The 19,000-nt window shown below is 42.2% G+C and overlaps 1 protein-coding gene across 1 annotated transcript in view; it reads left to right on the forward strand.

The window, feature by feature from the left end:
• The first annotated feature begins 203 nt into the window (after positions 1–203).
• The window catches only part of C8G (complement C8 gamma chain), a 29,243-nt gene continuing 10,446 nt past the window's right edge, over positions 204–19,000 (forward strand). The window contains exons 1-4 of the mRNA XM_073599968.1: positions 204–456; positions 3,904–4,055; positions 9,469–9,539; positions 15,653–15,760. Coding sequence (XP_073456069.1) covers positions 322–456; positions 3,904–4,055; positions 9,469–9,539; positions 15,653–15,760 — 466 coding nt within the window. The 5' untranslated portion in view covers positions 204–321. The remainder of the gene's footprint in view (positions 457–3,903; positions 4,056–9,468; positions 9,540–15,652; positions 15,761–19,000) is intronic.

The raw sequence follows: 19,000 nt of genomic DNA on the forward strand, positions 1-19,000 counted from the left end.
TTTAGTATACTTTTATTCATAACATTATTAACCCATCACATATTCGTGATACAATCAAAATCTGTGTGACTTCCTTGCCACCAGTCAGACAGAAATTCCTAAAATTGACCCTTTGGACCCTCCAAGGACATAGAAATCTCTAATGAAAACAGACTTGTCATTTCCAGCAAGCTCCATAGATAAAGATTACCCAACCACCCAGCAAACACAAGCAATGTACACAACTGCTATTGTCCAAAGTCAATACACTCCCAACAGAGGTCTTTGCTTGGGCTGCTCCATCTAAACCATTCAAGATATTTGTTGAGACACCTGAGAGTCATGTCTCCCCCAAAAGTCGTCCTCCTTCTCGTGATCCTCAGTACCCCTTTGGCATGGGGGCAACGGAACAAGAAACCACCACCGCAAAATCCGATTGATAAGATACAGAATGTGGCTAACTTTGACATCAACAAGGTAAGAAAGAGCGTTGGCTAAACAAGTCTGTTACAGCATGATAGATTGTAAACAACTCACAAAGAATAAGGTTCTTTATTTCAGCCATATGACTGTAGTTTTCAAATCGCACTAAATGAAACTGAGAATAACTGTTACTTTTGTGAAAATAAGGATCCTGGTCCTGGAGTATTAGTTTATGTGCAACAAACGATTCTCTGTGCAGTAGACAAGAAAAGGGCTTAGCAAATCCCAGAAATCAGATAGATAGGCCCCATTCACACTCACAATCCTGCATTTAAAGTGGAACTTCCGTTTTTCTTCCCCCTTCCCCCCTTCAAATTTTATAATTTAATTTTTTTTTCTGGGGGGGGGGTACCTGGTTTTACCAGGTACCCACTCCTACTTCCGCTTGGATCACCTAGGCTATCTAAGCGGAAGTTCAGCTCCCCTCTCTTTGTCCACAGCCTTTTTAAACAGGTCACAGGTCCCAGAAGGCTGCAGAACCATTCACAATGTGCAGCGCGTCTCGTGCATAAGCAGTGGGAAGCCAGCCGTGAAGCCGCATGGAATCGCAGTCGGCTTCCCACACTAAACAAGCCGGCGCCGGTGACCTGAAGGCCGGTGAAGACCCGACCTGGGCAAAGACAGTACTGGATATTTGGACAGGTAGGTGTCCTTATATTAAAAGTCAACAGCTACATTATTTGTAGCTGCCGACTTTTCTTTTTTTCTTTTTAGTGTAAATATCCTCTTTAAGCCTATGTTCACACTAATGCAGTGTGGGAAACACCACAATCCCTGCATGTTTCCAACAGCACATTCAAATCGCACTGTCCTTGCAATCCAAAGCGGGTGTCAGTGCAACCTTAACGACACCCCAAACAGATCGCAAGCGCAGTGCATTTGCTTGCATCGGATCGCATGGTACAAAACGACCATACAACCAGTTTGCAGTGTGGCTCTACTAAAAGGTGCATGCATGTTTTCAGAGTGATGTGGTGTGGTTTGAGCCTATTGAAAATGAATGGCCTCAAATCGCACCGCACTGAATTGCATCTGAATTGCACAGGAATGCGGTGTGGTTCCTGTGTGATTTACAGTGTGAATCAAGGCTAACTTTTCTAAATTCAGTAATCTAGGAAATCTAAAAAAAAATTATGCTTCCAGATCACTTTTACCTGTGTTTAGATGTTCCTGGTTTGGGGTTCATGCACACAGTGGGTTAACAGGCATTTCATATGCCTAGCATAATTTTCCCGCACTTTCATGTGTATTTTTCGGACATGCAAATTTGACTGTTGAAAAATATGTTGGACATCCATGTAAAGAGGCATCATACTTTACAAGAGCACAGTCACAACCTGCCATACAAGCGACATGTGGCACATGCGGCTCACAAGCAAGGGAAAGCATCAGGAAATTATACTAGTCATATAAAATGCCTGTTATTTAATGTCCCTTTACATAGTTAATTTGACAAAGCTGGCCCAAACATATTTTTTTTCTGCACTAAAAGGGGTGCTGGGCAAGCTGTATTAACTGTATGCAGCCTCAGCCATATACTATATACAGTGCTGTGTTCTGGCGCTGAAGTCCCTGTCCCACTCCCGGAACAAAATAGAGTTGGGCACTGCTCAGGCATTCACTGGAAGCTTTGAATTCTATGAATGAATACAAAGCTTCTTCTGATGAGGCAAAGAGGCAAGATGATTATGTCACATCCTGTCCTTTGTGTATTAAGGTTCCCTTTAATAGTCCCCTTCTCAGCAGTACCTAAAGTACTAATGTAATTAATGTAATTAACTATTGTTAATGACACCCTCATTCATCTACTGAGAAGTGCGTATTCACATGCACTACAATTCACTGTGCTGTGGCACCATGTTATTTTGAACAAGGGTTCCACCTCCAATTTGCTTACCTTTGCAGAACAGGCTGATGTTAGGCTTAATGACCACAGTTGTAGGCAGGACTTTCAAGCATGCCCCTTTATCTCCCCAGTGGGCAGCATTCAGCAGAAGTGATGGTGGATATGACCTCGGGGGGCATGATTTAGATATGAATTCCGCCTCTATTTACATATCAGTGCAACAGTCCCGTGGCTATTTACATATTGATGCTGCTGTTATTTACATATCAGTGCAGGTTATTTACATCATGTAAACACAGGGTCTGCAGGTGAGTCATCTGTACATGACAATAGGCAGAGCTGAGCAACATTAGTAACACTTCACACTGAGATATATGGACACAGCATGGGACTAAAACTTCAAGGGATAAGGGAATTTAAACTGGGATAGTTGGCAAGTATAAGGCAGCTGCCTTGGGTCCCACAATAATGTTGGGGCCCAGGGCAGCTGCCCCTTTTGCCCTGCCTCAAAGATGGCCCTGCTCACTGCTACAAGCAATGTCCTAAAAACAATTTCAGTTTGTGTATAGTTGAAGTTTTGCAAACAGGTTTAGCTAACTACTTTCTTCTCAGGGTAATGAATGTCTAATTTTGTTGCCCCTCAGACAGGGCCACTTAAGGGCCTGTTCACTCTGGGGTGCTTAAAAATACAGTTTGCCTTTTTTTTTTTTTTTCAAAAAAGCATATTGTGTTTTTTACACATTATTGCATTGCGTTGTAATGCATATGCATTTTAGATGAGTTTTGCATGTGCTTTTATCCCTGGTCACCTGAAAAAAAAATTGACATGCGACTCAAAAAAAGTTTTTCGATGTTCCCAATTAATTTTCAATAGGAGATGCGTTTTGTGCTTTGAAACGGGACACCAAAGATGCAGAATGCTGTACTTTTAAAAATACAGTGCTGTGAACAGTTACATAGGATTTAAAGAAAACTAATGTTCATGTGCTTTTGCAGCACTGGAAAGGTGCTTTTTGGCAAAATTGCACCAGTGTGAATAAGGCCTTAATGGTAATGACATAATTTCTTTATATATGAGAGTAAAGCCTTACAGCGTTATTCTACAGCCAGTAGGTGCAGAATTTGTGACTCTTCCGATTCACATCTGGATGTTCTAGAATCACTGCTAGAATTGCGTGATTCTGCCCATGATTCTAAAACCTGATAAAACTGCCATAAAACACGCAACGTGCATTTGAGTGCTAATACTGTTAAAGGCACCACTAACGTGTTTTGTTGCACAGCAAAACGCTTGAAAACATGCCAAAGTTGGCTCCAAAAAAAAGGTACAGGAGCTACTTTTGTGTGTTTTTGGAGCAGAGATTGGTCCATTCAAATGAAAGGTGCTGCTCTGAAAACACGCCATTGCAAGATGTGAACGGGGCTTCATTGCGAATCACCGTTTGCTGAATGGAGGATCATGAAATTTAAAAAATAAAAATAAAAAATAGTAACATTTGTAACAAACATCTCCATTTGCCAAGCATACTGCACATAGTTTACTTTGTATCAATCTGGTCTGAGAGTCCTCTAACTATTTTTGTCTGTACAATCAGTTTGCAGGGAAGTGGTATCTACTGTCCGTGGCCTCTGAGTGTAATTATCTGAAAATCAACAACCATCGTGTGGAGGCCACGTTAATTCAAGCTTCAGCTTCCAAGAACTCCCAGGGAGCGGAGATCCTGGCTGTTAGCACATTCAGAGAGCTGTAAGTAGATCTGACTGGAAAAAATTGGAAGTGATGTATTGTATTGTATTTGCATTGTATTTCCGGACAAAAACTGTACTGATTATGGTTGAATATGTTTTTATTAACACGTTTCAGATGATTACAAAGATGATCCATTTAAAGCGGAGCGGCACCGAAAATTTTTTAAAGTCAGCAGCTACAAATACTGCAGCTGCTGACTTTTAAAACATGGACACTTACCTGTCCAGGGCGCCCGCGATGTCGGCACCCGAGGCCGAAGCGTCTCTCCATCCTCGGGTGCTGCCGCCTCCATCTTCGGTAAGGGAATCAGGAAGTGAAGCCGTGCGGCTTCACTTCCCGGTTCCCTACTGCGCATGCGCGAGTCGCGCAGCGCAATACGAATGGTCCCTGCTGCCTCTGGGACCCGTGTGTTTCCCAGCAGGCAGCGGGGGGGGGAACAGGATGTGGCGTAAATACTCGCAGATTCTGCAGCTATCTACGCCGGAAGTGGGTACAGATACCTGTAATATACAGGTATCTGTACCCCCCTCCCCCCTGAAAGGTGCCAACTGTGTCACCGGAGGGGGGGAGGAATCTAATGAGTGGAAGTTCCACTTTTGAATGCAATAAAATATCCATGAAAACCATTAAAAACTGTACTGATTAAGCGAAAATCATGCAAACTGGTATCGTACAAGAAAGATTTTCCATTTTGTCCCTTCAGATAATTTCGGACAAAAGCTGTGTACGAACGATCAGATAATCATACGAGTGCTTCAAAAGCGGTATTTGTTGTACGATTTTATGATCGAGTGTACAGGCCTTAAGGGTAAAACTGAGCACACAGGTAAATAATTCCATCAATAGCTTAGTGGAAATGGTGTTACAAACAAGGTAAATAAACAAAACAAAACAAACTCCATCTGACACACACACACACACACACCTCCCCTCTTCCCCCGAGTGCATTCCAAAATCCAAGAAGCATATGGAAGCAGTACCTTAAGTAAACAAGTCCAGAGAAGACACCTCCAAGAAAGAGGTCATATGTTTTTCAACCATGGATTTCAAATTCTCTGAAATTTTTTGGGGCATGCTCTGCCTTCATATATTACTTTGAACTTGGGTTACTCTGCATTAACTGTATGCAAGACTTGATTCGGGGACATGTCCAGAAAACATGATATAGAGTGGCTGGAGAGACTCCACATTAGATCTCATAGAATGCACTGAGCATTTGGAGTAAGGCTCATAGGATGTACCTGTCTGGTGTGTAATGCAGTTAATAAATACATTTAAATAGGATAAATTTGTCTGCTGTGCTAATTATATTGGCAAACAGGTGTCTGTTGCCTCCTCCCAGCTATCTTCAGAAAGGTCCGGTATGAACTTCAACCATTTTGGGAAAGAGGGCGCATATGGTTGTGGTCCTGAAGCTTGCAGAATTTGGTAAAGGGTGGTAGTCAATTTTGTATGATTATCCTTAAACAGAGTCTGTTCCATAGGTCGAGGAGCCAGTGTTTAAGTTAAGGAACCAAATTGGGTACATATAGCATGTCATATTAACTGGTATTTGAAGAAAAATTTATTAGAGATATTCTCTCTGGAGAAGAGACGCTTGAGAGGGGATATGATTTCAATTTATAAATACCGTACTGGTGACCCCACAATAGGGTTAAAACTTTTTTTGCGGAAGTGAGTTTAACAGGACACGTGGCCACTCATTAAAATTATAAGAAAAGAGGTTTAACCTTAAACTATGTAGAGGGTTCTTTACTGTAAGAGCGGCAAGGATGTGGAACTCCCTTCCACAGGCGGTGGTCTCACCGTGGAGCATCGATAGTTTAAAAAAATCTATTATATAAGCACCTAAACGACCACAACATACAGGGATATACAATGTATGGTAAAACTACACATAGGTTGGACTTGATGGACTTTTTTCAACCTCACCTACTATGTAACTATGTAACTATTATATCAAAATCATATTTAATAGATAAGGACACTCACAATAAATTATTTAATCAGAAACAGATTGCTTAGGCCTTTAGGAAGTACTATGCTCCTCTTAATGATCTAAAATCAGACCCTAATACTATACAACCCACCAGTGATCCAACCAACAACTTTTTAACCCCTCTTGCTCTACCAACATTTGCTTCTCAACTTAGTTCCCTCTCCTGCCTATTTACTGTAATGGAAATTACCAAAGTTAACTCGCTCCCCTTAACCGAATCCCCCAGCATTGACGGACTCCCTAACAAGTATTGTAAACACTTCCATGAGTCTTGTATTATAAACACTTTCACGAGTCTTTAGCGCCTCATTTAGTTAATGTCTTTAATAATGCTATAACTGCAGGTCACTTCCAAAAAGAAATGCTTCAGGCGGTTGTAACTATTATTCCAAAGCCTGATAAAGATCTCACCATGCCCAGCAACTATCGGCCAGTTTCACTACTAAATTCTGATATTAAAATTTATGCCAAGGCAATTGCCTTACGATTACTTGATATTCTACCCCCACTAATTGATCCTAATCAAGTTAGCTTCAGTAAAGACAGACAAGCCCCAGACACCACTAGGCATATGCTCAACATCCTCAGGTTTGTCGAGATCCATAAGACTCCAGCACGATTCCTACTGCTGGATGCGGAGAAAGCCTTTGATCAATACCTGGGGATACCTTGAAGCTACTCTATGTAAATTCGGGTTCAAGGGCCCAATATTATCAGCAATAATGGCATTGTATTCCCATCCTTCTGCAAAAGTGCTCACCCCAGGGCTACTGTCTTGAAAATCTCATTTATCCAACAGCACTCAACAAGGATGCCCCTTGCCTCCAACTATATTTGCAATGATGATGGAATGCTTAGAACACTCGATCAGAGCTTCCCCAAGCATAAAAAGGTATCCACATTGGTCAGGTTCATAATAAAATAGGACTTTTCGCTGACGGTGTTATTCTGGTAATTACAAACCCACTCACCTCCCTTCAATGCATCCAAGAATTACTTACACGATTCGGAACGATTTCTTACTACAAATTAAATTACACCAAATCTCAAATTCTGGTTCTGAATATTCCATATAAAATGAAAGAATCCATTACTTCTCAATTCCCTTACTGTTGGACTCTCACCTCAGTCAAATACCTAGGCATTCATATTCCTAATTGTATCGCAAAACTCTATGATTTAAAGTTCAAACATATTCTCCAACCCTCCCCCGAGAGCTTCTCAACCTAACCAAATTCAAATTCTACAGTGGGAAGGATAGCTTCCTTTAAAATGCAACTACTACCTAGGATTTTATACTTCTTTAGAACCATACCTAGTATATTGCCACTGTAATTTTTCACTAAACTTATTAACAAATACATCTGGAAGGAGAAACCCCCTGATGTTCTTTTACAATTATGTCTAAACATAAAATCAGCAGGTGGCCTGTCCCTACCTAATTTTTATCATCATTACCTAGCTGAGCTTTTGGATCAAAATCACTTTTGGTGGAATACCACTAAGAATAAAGTTTGGCCATGTATGCCTTGTACACGTACTCTACTTCTAACAGCATTTTCAAGAAGTAAATCTTCAGAGTCACAATATCCATCCAGTCACACTACTGTTGTAGCACTGGAAACTCTGCCTACATTACCAACAATCCCGGAGGACTATAAATCGCTTATAACACCTAGATATGATTAACTTACACATAAAGCACATGCAATTGCACTCTTGGTCTTCAGGATCTTTTTTCCACTACTGGTTTAAAATCCTTCACAGACCTTTAGACCATTTTTAACCGACAATTCCGGACTATTATAAATGCCTCCAGATTAAGCATTTACTTCAGCAATCTTCCCTAACTACCTTATGTCAAATAGAAGATTCACTTATCACCTTTTTTAAAAGGCACTACCTCACCGATGAAAGGTATCTTTTTACTTTTATAACAAACTGCACAACAAATCCTCTTTTATGAAACGTTCAATTTTAGTAAAATGGGAACGTGATATCGGCAAGACCTTCTCACCTCAAAAATGGCTTCTGTGAATAACTCTACTTTATGTGCTGACCATTGGGTGTTGATGTATAAAGTATTCCATGGACGGTACCTTACCCAATATAGGTTAGCCAACTTTTCTTCTACAAATTCTCCGCAATGTCGGCGTAACTGTTGAGAGATCAGTTTTTTTCTACATTTCCTCTGGTTCTGTAACTTGCTTCACTACTTTTGGAACCAAGTTTTTAAGTTACTGTAGGAATTCACGTCTTCCCCCGTGCTACCCTCAGTGGAGATGGCAATACTACATATTAAGTTTCCCAAACCAGCTAGAACAGTGGTTTTACATACCTTGCTGGCAGTGAAGCTCAATATCATGAGGAAAGGGAAAAATTATTTCTCGCCATCAATTATGGATTGTTATTGTGTCTTGCGATTAGGAACTCTTCCTTATCCAAATCCCACACTAGGTGGAATCTCTGGCTTACACATTTATATTATACTATATGATCATAGCCTTCTACAGCAGTGGTATACTAACTCTATGTTTGTTAAGGTTTAACGTATACAATACTGTCTCGACTATTATCTTGTTGAGAATTTTATGGGAAGACACCTTGTATATTGTAGACTCATCTTTCTTCCTGCTGATGGACTAGATATTCATTCATTTCACCTTTTTTACGTGAAATTTAATATAGACAAATTGAACCGTAAAATATTTTTCAATATTAGGTAAATTGGAGAAAAGTTAGAAACTCCTTCAGGTTTTTATAGATGTCTAAGGGCTCTTTCACACGGGTGGTCCACCTGACAGACTCCGCTTTGCTCAGCGGGGATTGATCCGTTGATCCCCACTGAGCAGGCAGATGACAGGTCCATCTCCACTTACTATGCTGAGACAAACTGGTCAGAGCCCCACTCTCCTCTATGGGGGGATCGGATGAAAACGGTCCGCCTGGGTTTCCATCTGTCTGGATTTCACGAACAGGATCGGATCGAATAGCAGCGGGTGTCAGCAGACATGTAACCGCTGACATCCGCTGCTCAACAGGGCTGAATAGAGCCTTCAATCAGACGGACCTGATCGGAAAGCCCGTGTGAAAGGGGCCTAAGTCCCCATCCGAGAGACTTCCCTTAATTTTCTGTCTCAACAACTGACACCTGGGGAGGAAGTGAGAGTGAATCTGCCCAGCTTGATTGCAAACAGCAAGAAAATCTGACAGAGGTTCTTACCCTTCCCCACATTATTTAATAATAACAAAAATGTTTTGGGAAACATTCTACTTCAAGATAAAATTATTGGTCTGCTGGGTTGTTGTATGTGTTCAGGTGACAGGTCCTCATTAGAGCATAGATAAGTGCAGCTAATGTAAACCTTGCATAATTAGAATTATCTTTCAGTATATATTTTTCTTTTTCAGGGACGGCATCTGTTGGGAGATTAAACATGCCTATCAGACAAATAAGATCAAGGGTCGGTTTACCATAAAAGGTAGGTACTTACAACATCATATATATTCTGTACTGTATATATTAGGGATCTACCGACTATCGGTTCTATTTTTTCAAAGTATCGGCATCAGTTAAAAAACTGACCGATATTACCAATATTGCTTCAAGGGGTTTTACTGGGGTGATGCATGCAGCTGCATGCATCACCCCGGTACCGTTCTTTAGAGCGGACGGTTAGCTTTATTGTGTTAATAACTGATGTGGCTCAGCAGCCGCTCAACTGTTATTACAAGCAGCGGGAGGGGACGTTTCCCCCCCCCCCTCCCACCGCTCGCCCGGGCTCTCCCGTCCCACTGGGAGGCCCAAACAACCAGCCAGCATGTCCGCCAGGTGGCCGAAGACCCAAACAAAGCTGATGTTTTGTTTGGGTCTTGGATCTAGTGACCAGGAAGCAATGTCATGACATCACTTCCTGGATTACTGGCATCTTAAAGGTGCCAGTTTAAAAAAATAAAGTATTCAAAAATGCAGATCTTGACATTTTGAATACTTTAAAATGCAGGGGAGGGGTTTGGAGGTATTATAGACCCCAGATCTCTCCATAAAGAGTACCTATCAATGCCTATTACTGTCACAAGGGATGTTTACATTCCTTATGACAGCAATAATAGGGATAAAAACCCCAAAAAAGTTAAAATGACAAGGTACACATTTTTTCTTTAAATGTACAAAATATCGGCAAAAAATATCGGCTATCGGCAGGAGAGGTGGCCGAAATATCGATATCGTATTGGCACCGGAAAAAACGATATTGGTCAATTAATAGTATATATATATATTATATGTCATAACATATCTGCTAAAAGGGGGGTCAAGAAGTGAGCATGCCAACTGGGTTCACATGGCTGTGATCCAATTTTGATCCAACTTTCAGGTGCAACTTAAATGCTACGGCTACTTTCATGCTACTTTGAAGTGGTTTGCATATTCTACGGGACCAAAATCATGCTGGAATTGCACCAAAGTACAGGGACCTTTTCCAAAATGGCACCTTGCTGTGCTGCAATAATGTGAACAGGCACCACTGAAAACAATATGATTCCCATTGTCATTATGTGCAACTCAAGTCACATCTGAAATCACACTAGTGTAAACCAGGCCTCATAGTTACAGCTGATTTTTAGTTGCCGAATTGGGGCTCACAGGAGTAGCCAATGGGGGAATTCAATAAAGCTGCTGCGCCCCTTTTTTGGCATTAATCCCTCGTTAATGTGTTGCACCAAATTCATGAAACATCTGTATCACTTTTGGTTCTGACAGCAACTCGTACGCCACTAGGGTAGTTTTAAATTGCGCCACTTTTAGGTCTGCACCACATTCAAAATAAAATAGACAGTTTGTATCTTACAAAAGGGGAGCTAATTAAGACGCAATGTTAAAAGTAAAAGGCGGCATCTACATTAAGAATACAAATGCTCAGTAGGAAGCATTCCCACATCCACATCAAGTGTGTGGATGGGGGAATCGTGTATTTTTTTTTTTTTTCATTAAACCCACTGGTTAATAAAAAAATAAATAAAAATGATATTATATGGGCTGCATAAATCTCTAAACGACATTCGAATGTTCTGATTATTGAAGGGGAATACTTTTTCAGATCTGGCTCTTCACCATGGGATGCTTTGAGATTTAGACAAGCATTTTGTGGATTCATTGCCAAGACCCCTCCGCTCAATTCATGAGTTTAACCCTATGGAAAGACTCATGGATCAGGGAGGGCCAACTAAGCATGGTATCTCTAACATCTATAGGATGTTGGTGTCCCACCCGAGTCCAGGGGTTTCATGCCTTTTGAGTGGATGGGAGCTTGAATTAGATCAACCCATCTCAGAAGATTTAAAGCGTAAAGTCATAGATTATGTATACTCCACCACAATAGATATGAGGATAAAAGAAATCAATTACTGTATAAATTGTTGACTAGGTGATATAACATTCTATCAAAATTACATAAGATCTACTCAGGGCTGCCATCGGAATGTTGGAGGGAATGTGGTGGTGTGGGAACGAATGCCCATATATGATGGCATTGTCAAATAATCCAGTTATACTGGGAAAAAAGTTTTAAACATAATGATGATGATTAGTATTTCTGAAATTGGGCAAGATCCCTGGCAATGTTTATTTCATGCCACTAGCGAGTCAAGGAAAACATATATAATGTCTGATTTAAAATTTCTGTTGAATACAGCGCCCCCATACCAGGCCACATGCCCTCAACATGGGGGGGGGGGGTTTGGGGTCCCCCCAAAGCACCTTGTCCCCATGTAATTGGGGACAAGGTCCTCATCCCCACAACCCTTGCCTGGTGGTTGTGGAGGTCTGCGGGTGGGGGGCTTATCGAAATCTGGAAACCCCCTTTAACAAGGGGACCCCAGATCCTGGCCCCTCCCCCTTTTCACTGTGACAGCTGTTATAAAGGCAAGGGCGGGGCCACCCGCTGACATATTCAGATGACCCCACCCCCCTCTGAAGGCACACGATGTTAGAAGGGGCGGAGTCACTCAGTTACATCATCGGGTGGCCACGCCCTTGCCTATAAAACAGCTGTCACTGCGAAAAGACAGCAGTCGGCGGGGCACCTCCCATTGAGGCAGAGCTTTTTTTTTTCTATTTTTCGGGTCCTTCTGTGCTTGAAGAAGGATGGACATCGCGGGAAACTTTTTTTTTTTTCCTTTAATAGAGGAATTGTCAAAAACTGTCTTTTGTGTTTCTTACTTTTTGGCACCGGGCAAGGGTTGTGGGGATAAGGCCCTTGTCCTCATCAACATGGGGACAAGGTGTTTTGGGGAGGGGGGGCACAGAAGGTGGCACACACAGGTTAAAATAGCAATTAAAGGTTAATTTCCCACATTTGTGGCCTTTTAAATCACAATTAGTGTCTGTGTATAAATAATCAATGAGTTTATTAGCTCCAACATGGATGCACAAAGCAGGCTAGACACTGAGCCATGAGAAGGTAGAAAAGAACAGTCAAAAGACCTGCGTAACAAGGTAATGAAGCTTTACAAAGATAGAAAAGGATATAAAAAGATATCCAAAGCCTTGAATGTTCCAGTCAGTACTGTTCAATTACTTAATAGGAAGTGGAAAATGTGGGGGTCTCTTGATATCAAGCCAAAGTCAGGTAGATCAATAAAGAATTCAGCCACAACTGACACAAGAACTGTTTGGGATACAAAGAAAAACCCACTGGTAACTTCAGGAGAAATACAGGCTGCTCTGAAAAAAGATGGTGTGGTTGTTTTTAAGGAGCACAATACGATGATACTTGAATAAAAAAGAGCTGCATGGTCAAGTTGCCAGAAAGAAGCCTTTACTGTACAAGTTCCAAAAAAAAGCCTGGTTACAATATGCCCAACAAGACCTTGACATGCCTCATTGGCTTTTTGTGGCATTGGCGCAGTAAAGGCTTTTTTCTGGCAGCTCAACCATGCAGCTTTTTTTTGTTCAAGTATCGTTGAATTGTGCTCCTTAAAAACAACCACACTGTCTTTTTGGAGAGCAGCCTGTATTTCTCCTCGTGTGTACGTGGCATAAGATTGCCCTGTATTTGGCTCCATCCATCTTCCCATCAACTCTGACCAGCTTCCCTGTCCCTGCTGAAGAAAAGCATCCCAACAACATGATCCTGCCACCACCATGCTTCACAAGGGGAATGGTGTGTTCAAGGTGATGTGCAGTGTTAGTCTTACACCACACATAGCCTTTTGCTTTGAGGCCAAAAAGTTTAATTTTGGTCTCATCTGACTAGAGCACCTTCTTCCACATGTTTGCTGTGTCCTCCACATGGCTTCTCACAAACTGCAAACAGGACTTCTTATGGCTTTCTTTCAACAATGGCTTTCTTCTTGCCACTCTTCTATAAAGGCCAGATTTGAGGAGTGCAAAACTAATAGTTGTCCTGTGGACCGATTCTCCCATCTGAGCTGTGGATCTCTGCAGTTTTTCCAAAGTTACCATAGGCCTCTTGCTGTTTCTCTGATTAATGCTCTCCTTGTCTGGCCTGTCAGTTTAGGTGGTTGGCCATGTCTTGGTAGGTTTGCAGTTGTGCCATACTCTTTCCATTTATGGATGATGGATTGAACAGTGCTCTGTGAGATGTTCAAAGCTTGAGATATTTTTTTATAACCAAACCCTGCTTTAAACTTCTCTACAACTTTATCCCTGACCTGTCTGGTGAGTTCCTTGATGATGCTGTTTGTTCACTAAGGTTCTCTAACAAACCTCTCATGGTTTCACAGAACAGCTGTATTTATACTGAGATTAAATTACACACAGGTGGACTCTATTTACTAATTAGGTGACTTCTGAAGGGAATTGGTTCCACTCGATTTTACTTAGGGGTATCAGAGTTAAGGGGGCTAAATACAAATGCACGCCACACTTTTCAGATATTTATTTGTAAAAAAAAAATTTGAAAACCATTTATCATTTTCCTTCCACTTCACAATTATGTGCCACTTTGTGTTGGTCTACCACATAAAATCTCAATAAAAGACATTTAGGTTTTTGGTTGTAATATGACAAAATGTGGAAAATTTCAAGGGGTGTGAATACTTTTTCAAGGCACTGTACATGCACATGAACTTTAATGGATCCCAGTCTTAGTCCCTAGGGTTCAATATTGAGCTGGCCCACCCTTAGCAGTTCTAACAGCTTCAACTCTTATGGGAAGGCTGCCCACAAGGTTTAGGAGTGTGTCTATAGCAGGGGTGTCAAACTGGCGGCCCTCCAGCTGTTGCAGAACTACACGTCCCATCATGCCTTTGCCGGTGGGAATCATGCTTGTAAGTCTCAGCCTTGCAATGCCTCATGGGACTTGTAGTTCTGGAACAGCTGGAGGACTGCCAGTTTTACACCTGTGGTCTATAGGAATATTTGACCCATCTTCCAGAAGCATATTTGTGAGGTAAGACACGGATGTTGAACAAGAAGGCCTGGCTCGCAGTCTCTGCTCTAATTCATCCCAAAGGTGTTCTATTGGGTTGAGGTCAGGACTCTGTGCAGGCCAGTCAAGTTCCTCCACCCCAAACTCGCTCATCCATGTCTTTATGGACCTTGCTTTTGCACTGGTCCAAATCATTTGGTGGAGAGGGGATTATGGTGTGGGGTTGTTTTTCAGGGGTTGGGCTTGGCCCCTTAGTTCCAGTAAAGGGAAGTCCTAAGGCGTCAGCATACCAAGACATTTTGGGCAATTTCATGCTCCCAACCTTGTGGAAACAGTTTGGGGGTGGCCCCTTCCTGTTCCAACATGACTGCGCACCGCTGCAGGCACAGACAAACAATCTCGAGGTATAGCTGTAAGGACCTGGTAGCCACTAGATCTTTCTTGGTGAATATTCATATACTCTCAGATTCAGGGACACCACACATCTCTTGTTCTTCCTATCCTCCGTTTTACAAAATAATTATGGTTGCCATGATAAATGTACAGGGATCTAGGAACACACTTATCTATATGTTTGGTATAGTTTTATTTTTTTTATAGTGGTGTGTATGAGGTTTGTAAACTAACATTAAAAAAAAAAAGAGTTTAAATTAAAAAGAATCTGAAAACATTTATAGGCAGGCTTTAGGTACCAGAGCATTTCTGTGAGATAAAACTAGTCTGGCCATTCACCTCTAACCTTACAGCAGCAGTCACAGAAATACTCCAGCCAGCCCATATGACCTCACTACTCATACTATGGTCAAATTCATTTTTTTCCCATTTTGATGCTAGATTAGGACATTACGTGTATCTGCATAATTGTATGCCTTGCGCTGCTTTCATATGATTGGCTGAGTAGATCAATTCATAAATAAGCAGGTGTACCTGTGTTTATAATACATTGCTTGGTAAGTGTGTACGTATACTGTACATATGGCAAGCAAATTTTTCAGGTAATGGGGAGTGTGGGGGTGTTTGAGCAACATAAAATGTGAAAAGAAACAAGTGCAGTGAGAACTGCAGGCTTGTGTAATGGTGTCACCCTCTAAGAGGGTTAGATATTAGACTGGAAACCTTACATGGACCAAGGCTGCTCGAAAAAAGAAAAAAAAAAAACTGCAGGCGTTTTGTCTTACTTCTGCTTATCTCTGTACACACAGGGAAGGGGTACATGGGACAGGTGGACGTGGTGCTCGGAGAGACAGACTACCAGAACTACGCTATATTGTATTATCAGAGGAGGAACAAGATCACCCTAAAACTGTATGGTGAGTGTGTACAAGACTAATCCGCACAATGACACTTTAACTCAGTATTGAGTTTGATTGGTGATAGATGAAAACTGTTAGAGCTCTTTCATATGGGTGACAGCTGAGTTGTGGTTTTAATCTGATCTGTCTTCTCTGCTCTCCTCTCCCCCCCTCACCCCCTCCTTTCTCCCCGTCAGCTCCGTGTCTGTGTCTCCCCCCCGCCCCCCCCACTGTTATTAAAAATAAAAAAAACTTATAATGGTCACTGCCAGGCCCTCTATTAAAGGGCAGGCATACCACGCTGTGTAAGTTTTTTTCTAAAAACTAGGCTTGTAAATACCTATTTAGAGCTATCTTCAGGCCGGTCACGTGACTTGCGGCCGCTTTACATCTCCGAGACAGGGCTTTTGTGGGAGGGGCTGAGCGGCCACGTGACCTCCCCAGCTGACGTCAGAGGGAGATCTCAGCCCTTCCCGCAGAAGCCATGAATCAGAGCTGTAAAGCGGCCGCGAGTCACGTGACCGGACTGAGGATAGCTCTAAATAGGCATTTACAAGCCTCGTTTTTAGAAATGACTTACATAATGTGGTATGCCTGCTTTTAACCCTTTCGCCGCCAGGTCCGTACCTTGTACAGAGCCAAAAGTGGGGGGTACCACACACAATCCAGTGGCTGCAGCCAGCAGGATTGTGTGTGAAACTGACAGGCAGACTCCTGCCTGCCAGGTGAGAGCATTCTGGCGGCTCTGCTGCTGCCCGATCGCTCGCACACACCCCCAGTATCGGCGCTCCTCCGCCATGCTTACCGGGTTCTGCTTGCCCATCGGCAGGTAAAGGGGAAGGAGAAGAGCAAACACACATCCGCTCTCCTCCCCTTCTTCTTGTGACCCAGAAAGTGACGTCTCTGACACAGAGTACAGGGGTCAGTATAAAGTGACACAGAGTGCAGAGGTCAATAGTAAGTGACAAATAGTACAGGAGTCAGTAGTAAGTGACACAGAGTACAGGGTTAGTATAAAGTGGCACCGAGTGGAGAGGTCAGTATTAGGTGATCGCACAGGGCATTACCATCCTAAACTTACCCAAGTGCAAGAAAAGGGGGTGGGGGTGGGGGCATTAGTGCAACTGCAAAATAAGAACTGACATAAAATAATGAATGACATAAAAATAAAGTGTATATTTAGTCCTTCAGAAAAGTCCATATAAAAACACTATGACATGAAGTTAGGTAGGTGATGCAGAGCACAGAGGTCAGAAGTAAGTGACACAGAGTACAGGGGTCAGTATAACATGAGACTAAGTGCAGAAGTCAGTAGCAGGTGATGCACAGCACAGGGGTCAGTAGTATGTGATGCAAATCTTAGAGGTCAGCAGTAAGTGACACAGAGTATAGAGGTCAGTATAAAGTGACAGAGTGCAAGGGTCAATAGTAAGGGACGCAGAGTTCAGAGGTCAGCAGTAAATGATGCAGAGTTCAGAAGTAATGACGCTGAGTTCAGAGGTCAGTAGTAATGACGCAGAGGTTAGTAGTAATGACGCAGTGTTCAGAGGTCAGTAGTGAGTGACACAAAAGTTAGGAAAGGCAAGCCGCTAGTAACAAAGCAAAGCTGGTTTCAGAGAGGCATACAAATGGTTTACTAGTAAATAATAATACCAGATCTTTTAGTTTTAAATACTTAAATGGATGACAGGTTTGCTTCACTATCTGTCAGACATGAGGTTTATGCACACAGCCATAGTTTACTCCATCTTTCCCCATCACCTTTTGAGAGACCACAAGCAAAGTACAATGACCCAAAGGACTATTGCTCCCTTTGTAATTGTATATTTCCCGCTCATGCAGCATACAGGAGAGGAGTTACTCCTTTAACCCCCGAAGAGACAGAATCCTTGTGGTGCAGAGAAGGTTTATACAGCTGCACTTGGAATATACACTCATCCCCTGGCTGCATGCATATGACCCCTGATCTAAGGACCTTGGTTGATATTTATAAAATAAACCAAATCTAAATAGTATTAAATGTTTATACATGATTTGTAATGGAAGACAAAAAAATACAGCATTTTGTAGCCATGTAGTTTTTATTTTTAAGGCTCTGAACACAGGTTGCATTGCTGTCTATAGGACAATGCACACGGCTACATACAAGCACACAGGCAGCTAGAAGAGGATGAAGAGGAATTTTACGTGTGTATACATGCACCCACATTTATGCACCTGTACGCATGTATACAGAAGGTCTTTATAGAACATACCTTGTGTTTTTTACTCAGGATCTTTTTGCCAGCCTCTGCCAGCAAGATCATGCATATAAACATCAGTAAATTATTACATCTGTATACAAGAGGCCTAACAAATGTAGCATCCTCCTAGATAGTCTGCTAGTTAGGGCATATAAATTTAGTTCTTCTTGCTCCCCTGTAATCAGTGAAGCAGATTGTGATTACTTTGGGCTGTTCTAGGTTTCATTGGTTGCAGGTTTGACTGCTTCCCCTGCCTTCTGGAGGATTCTGGAATGTAGTGAACTGGAAGAATCAAAATTTGCAGCCTGAATATTTATGTGGTCTCAGCCAATCCTTGGGACAGGGTGCCCAGTAGGTGGCAGGGTAGTGCATAAATAGTCTGAGGCCTGGAGCAGCAGGGTTCTTGTCCAGGAGAAGAAGTTCCCAGCCTGAAGGGCTCCTGACCTTCTGGGCAGTCCAGCTGCACGTCTCCATTTGGTCATTGAGGTCCCAGCTAGGCTAGAGCTGGGGGTCCTGTTTTAGTGCTCAATGAGGTCCCAGCTGTGAAAGAACTGGGGGGGCTTACTCTACTGGAATGGATTGTGGGGTTTTACCGAAGATCTGGTCTGGACAGTTTGCGGGAGAAATGTCTGACTGATATTGGAAGGAGGTATCCAGGGACATTTGTGAGTACAGACCTGTGTGTAAAATCCGAGTGACTGTGTGCTGCTACTATCCCTTATGTATCAGTGCCAGTTCTTGCTCAAATTTGGGCATTTTCTATGGTGTCCCAATGTAGCTCAGTCCCTTAGTTGCTACTGCAATGACTGTTCTAAGAAGCTTTGAGGAAGTGACAAGTTTCTTCTTGTTTATATATTGTGCTACTGCAGAATCCCACAGCTCCCTTTATCCCCATCCATGTTTATTCATCAATACATATAAAGAAAGATAACCATTGAGCCAGAACAGTGACTAATACTTTGTGACTGGCTGCTGATACTCTGGTTTGGGGAGAACCCTGGGACTTTTGGGCTGG

This window comes from Aquarana catesbeiana, linkage group LG09 (genome assembly GCF_042186555.1).
Source record: "Aquarana catesbeiana isolate 2022-GZ linkage group LG09, ASM4218655v1, whole genome shotgun sequence".
NCBI classification, from domain to species: domain Eukaryota; kingdom Metazoa; phylum Chordata; class Amphibia; order Anura; family Ranidae; genus Aquarana; species Aquarana catesbeiana.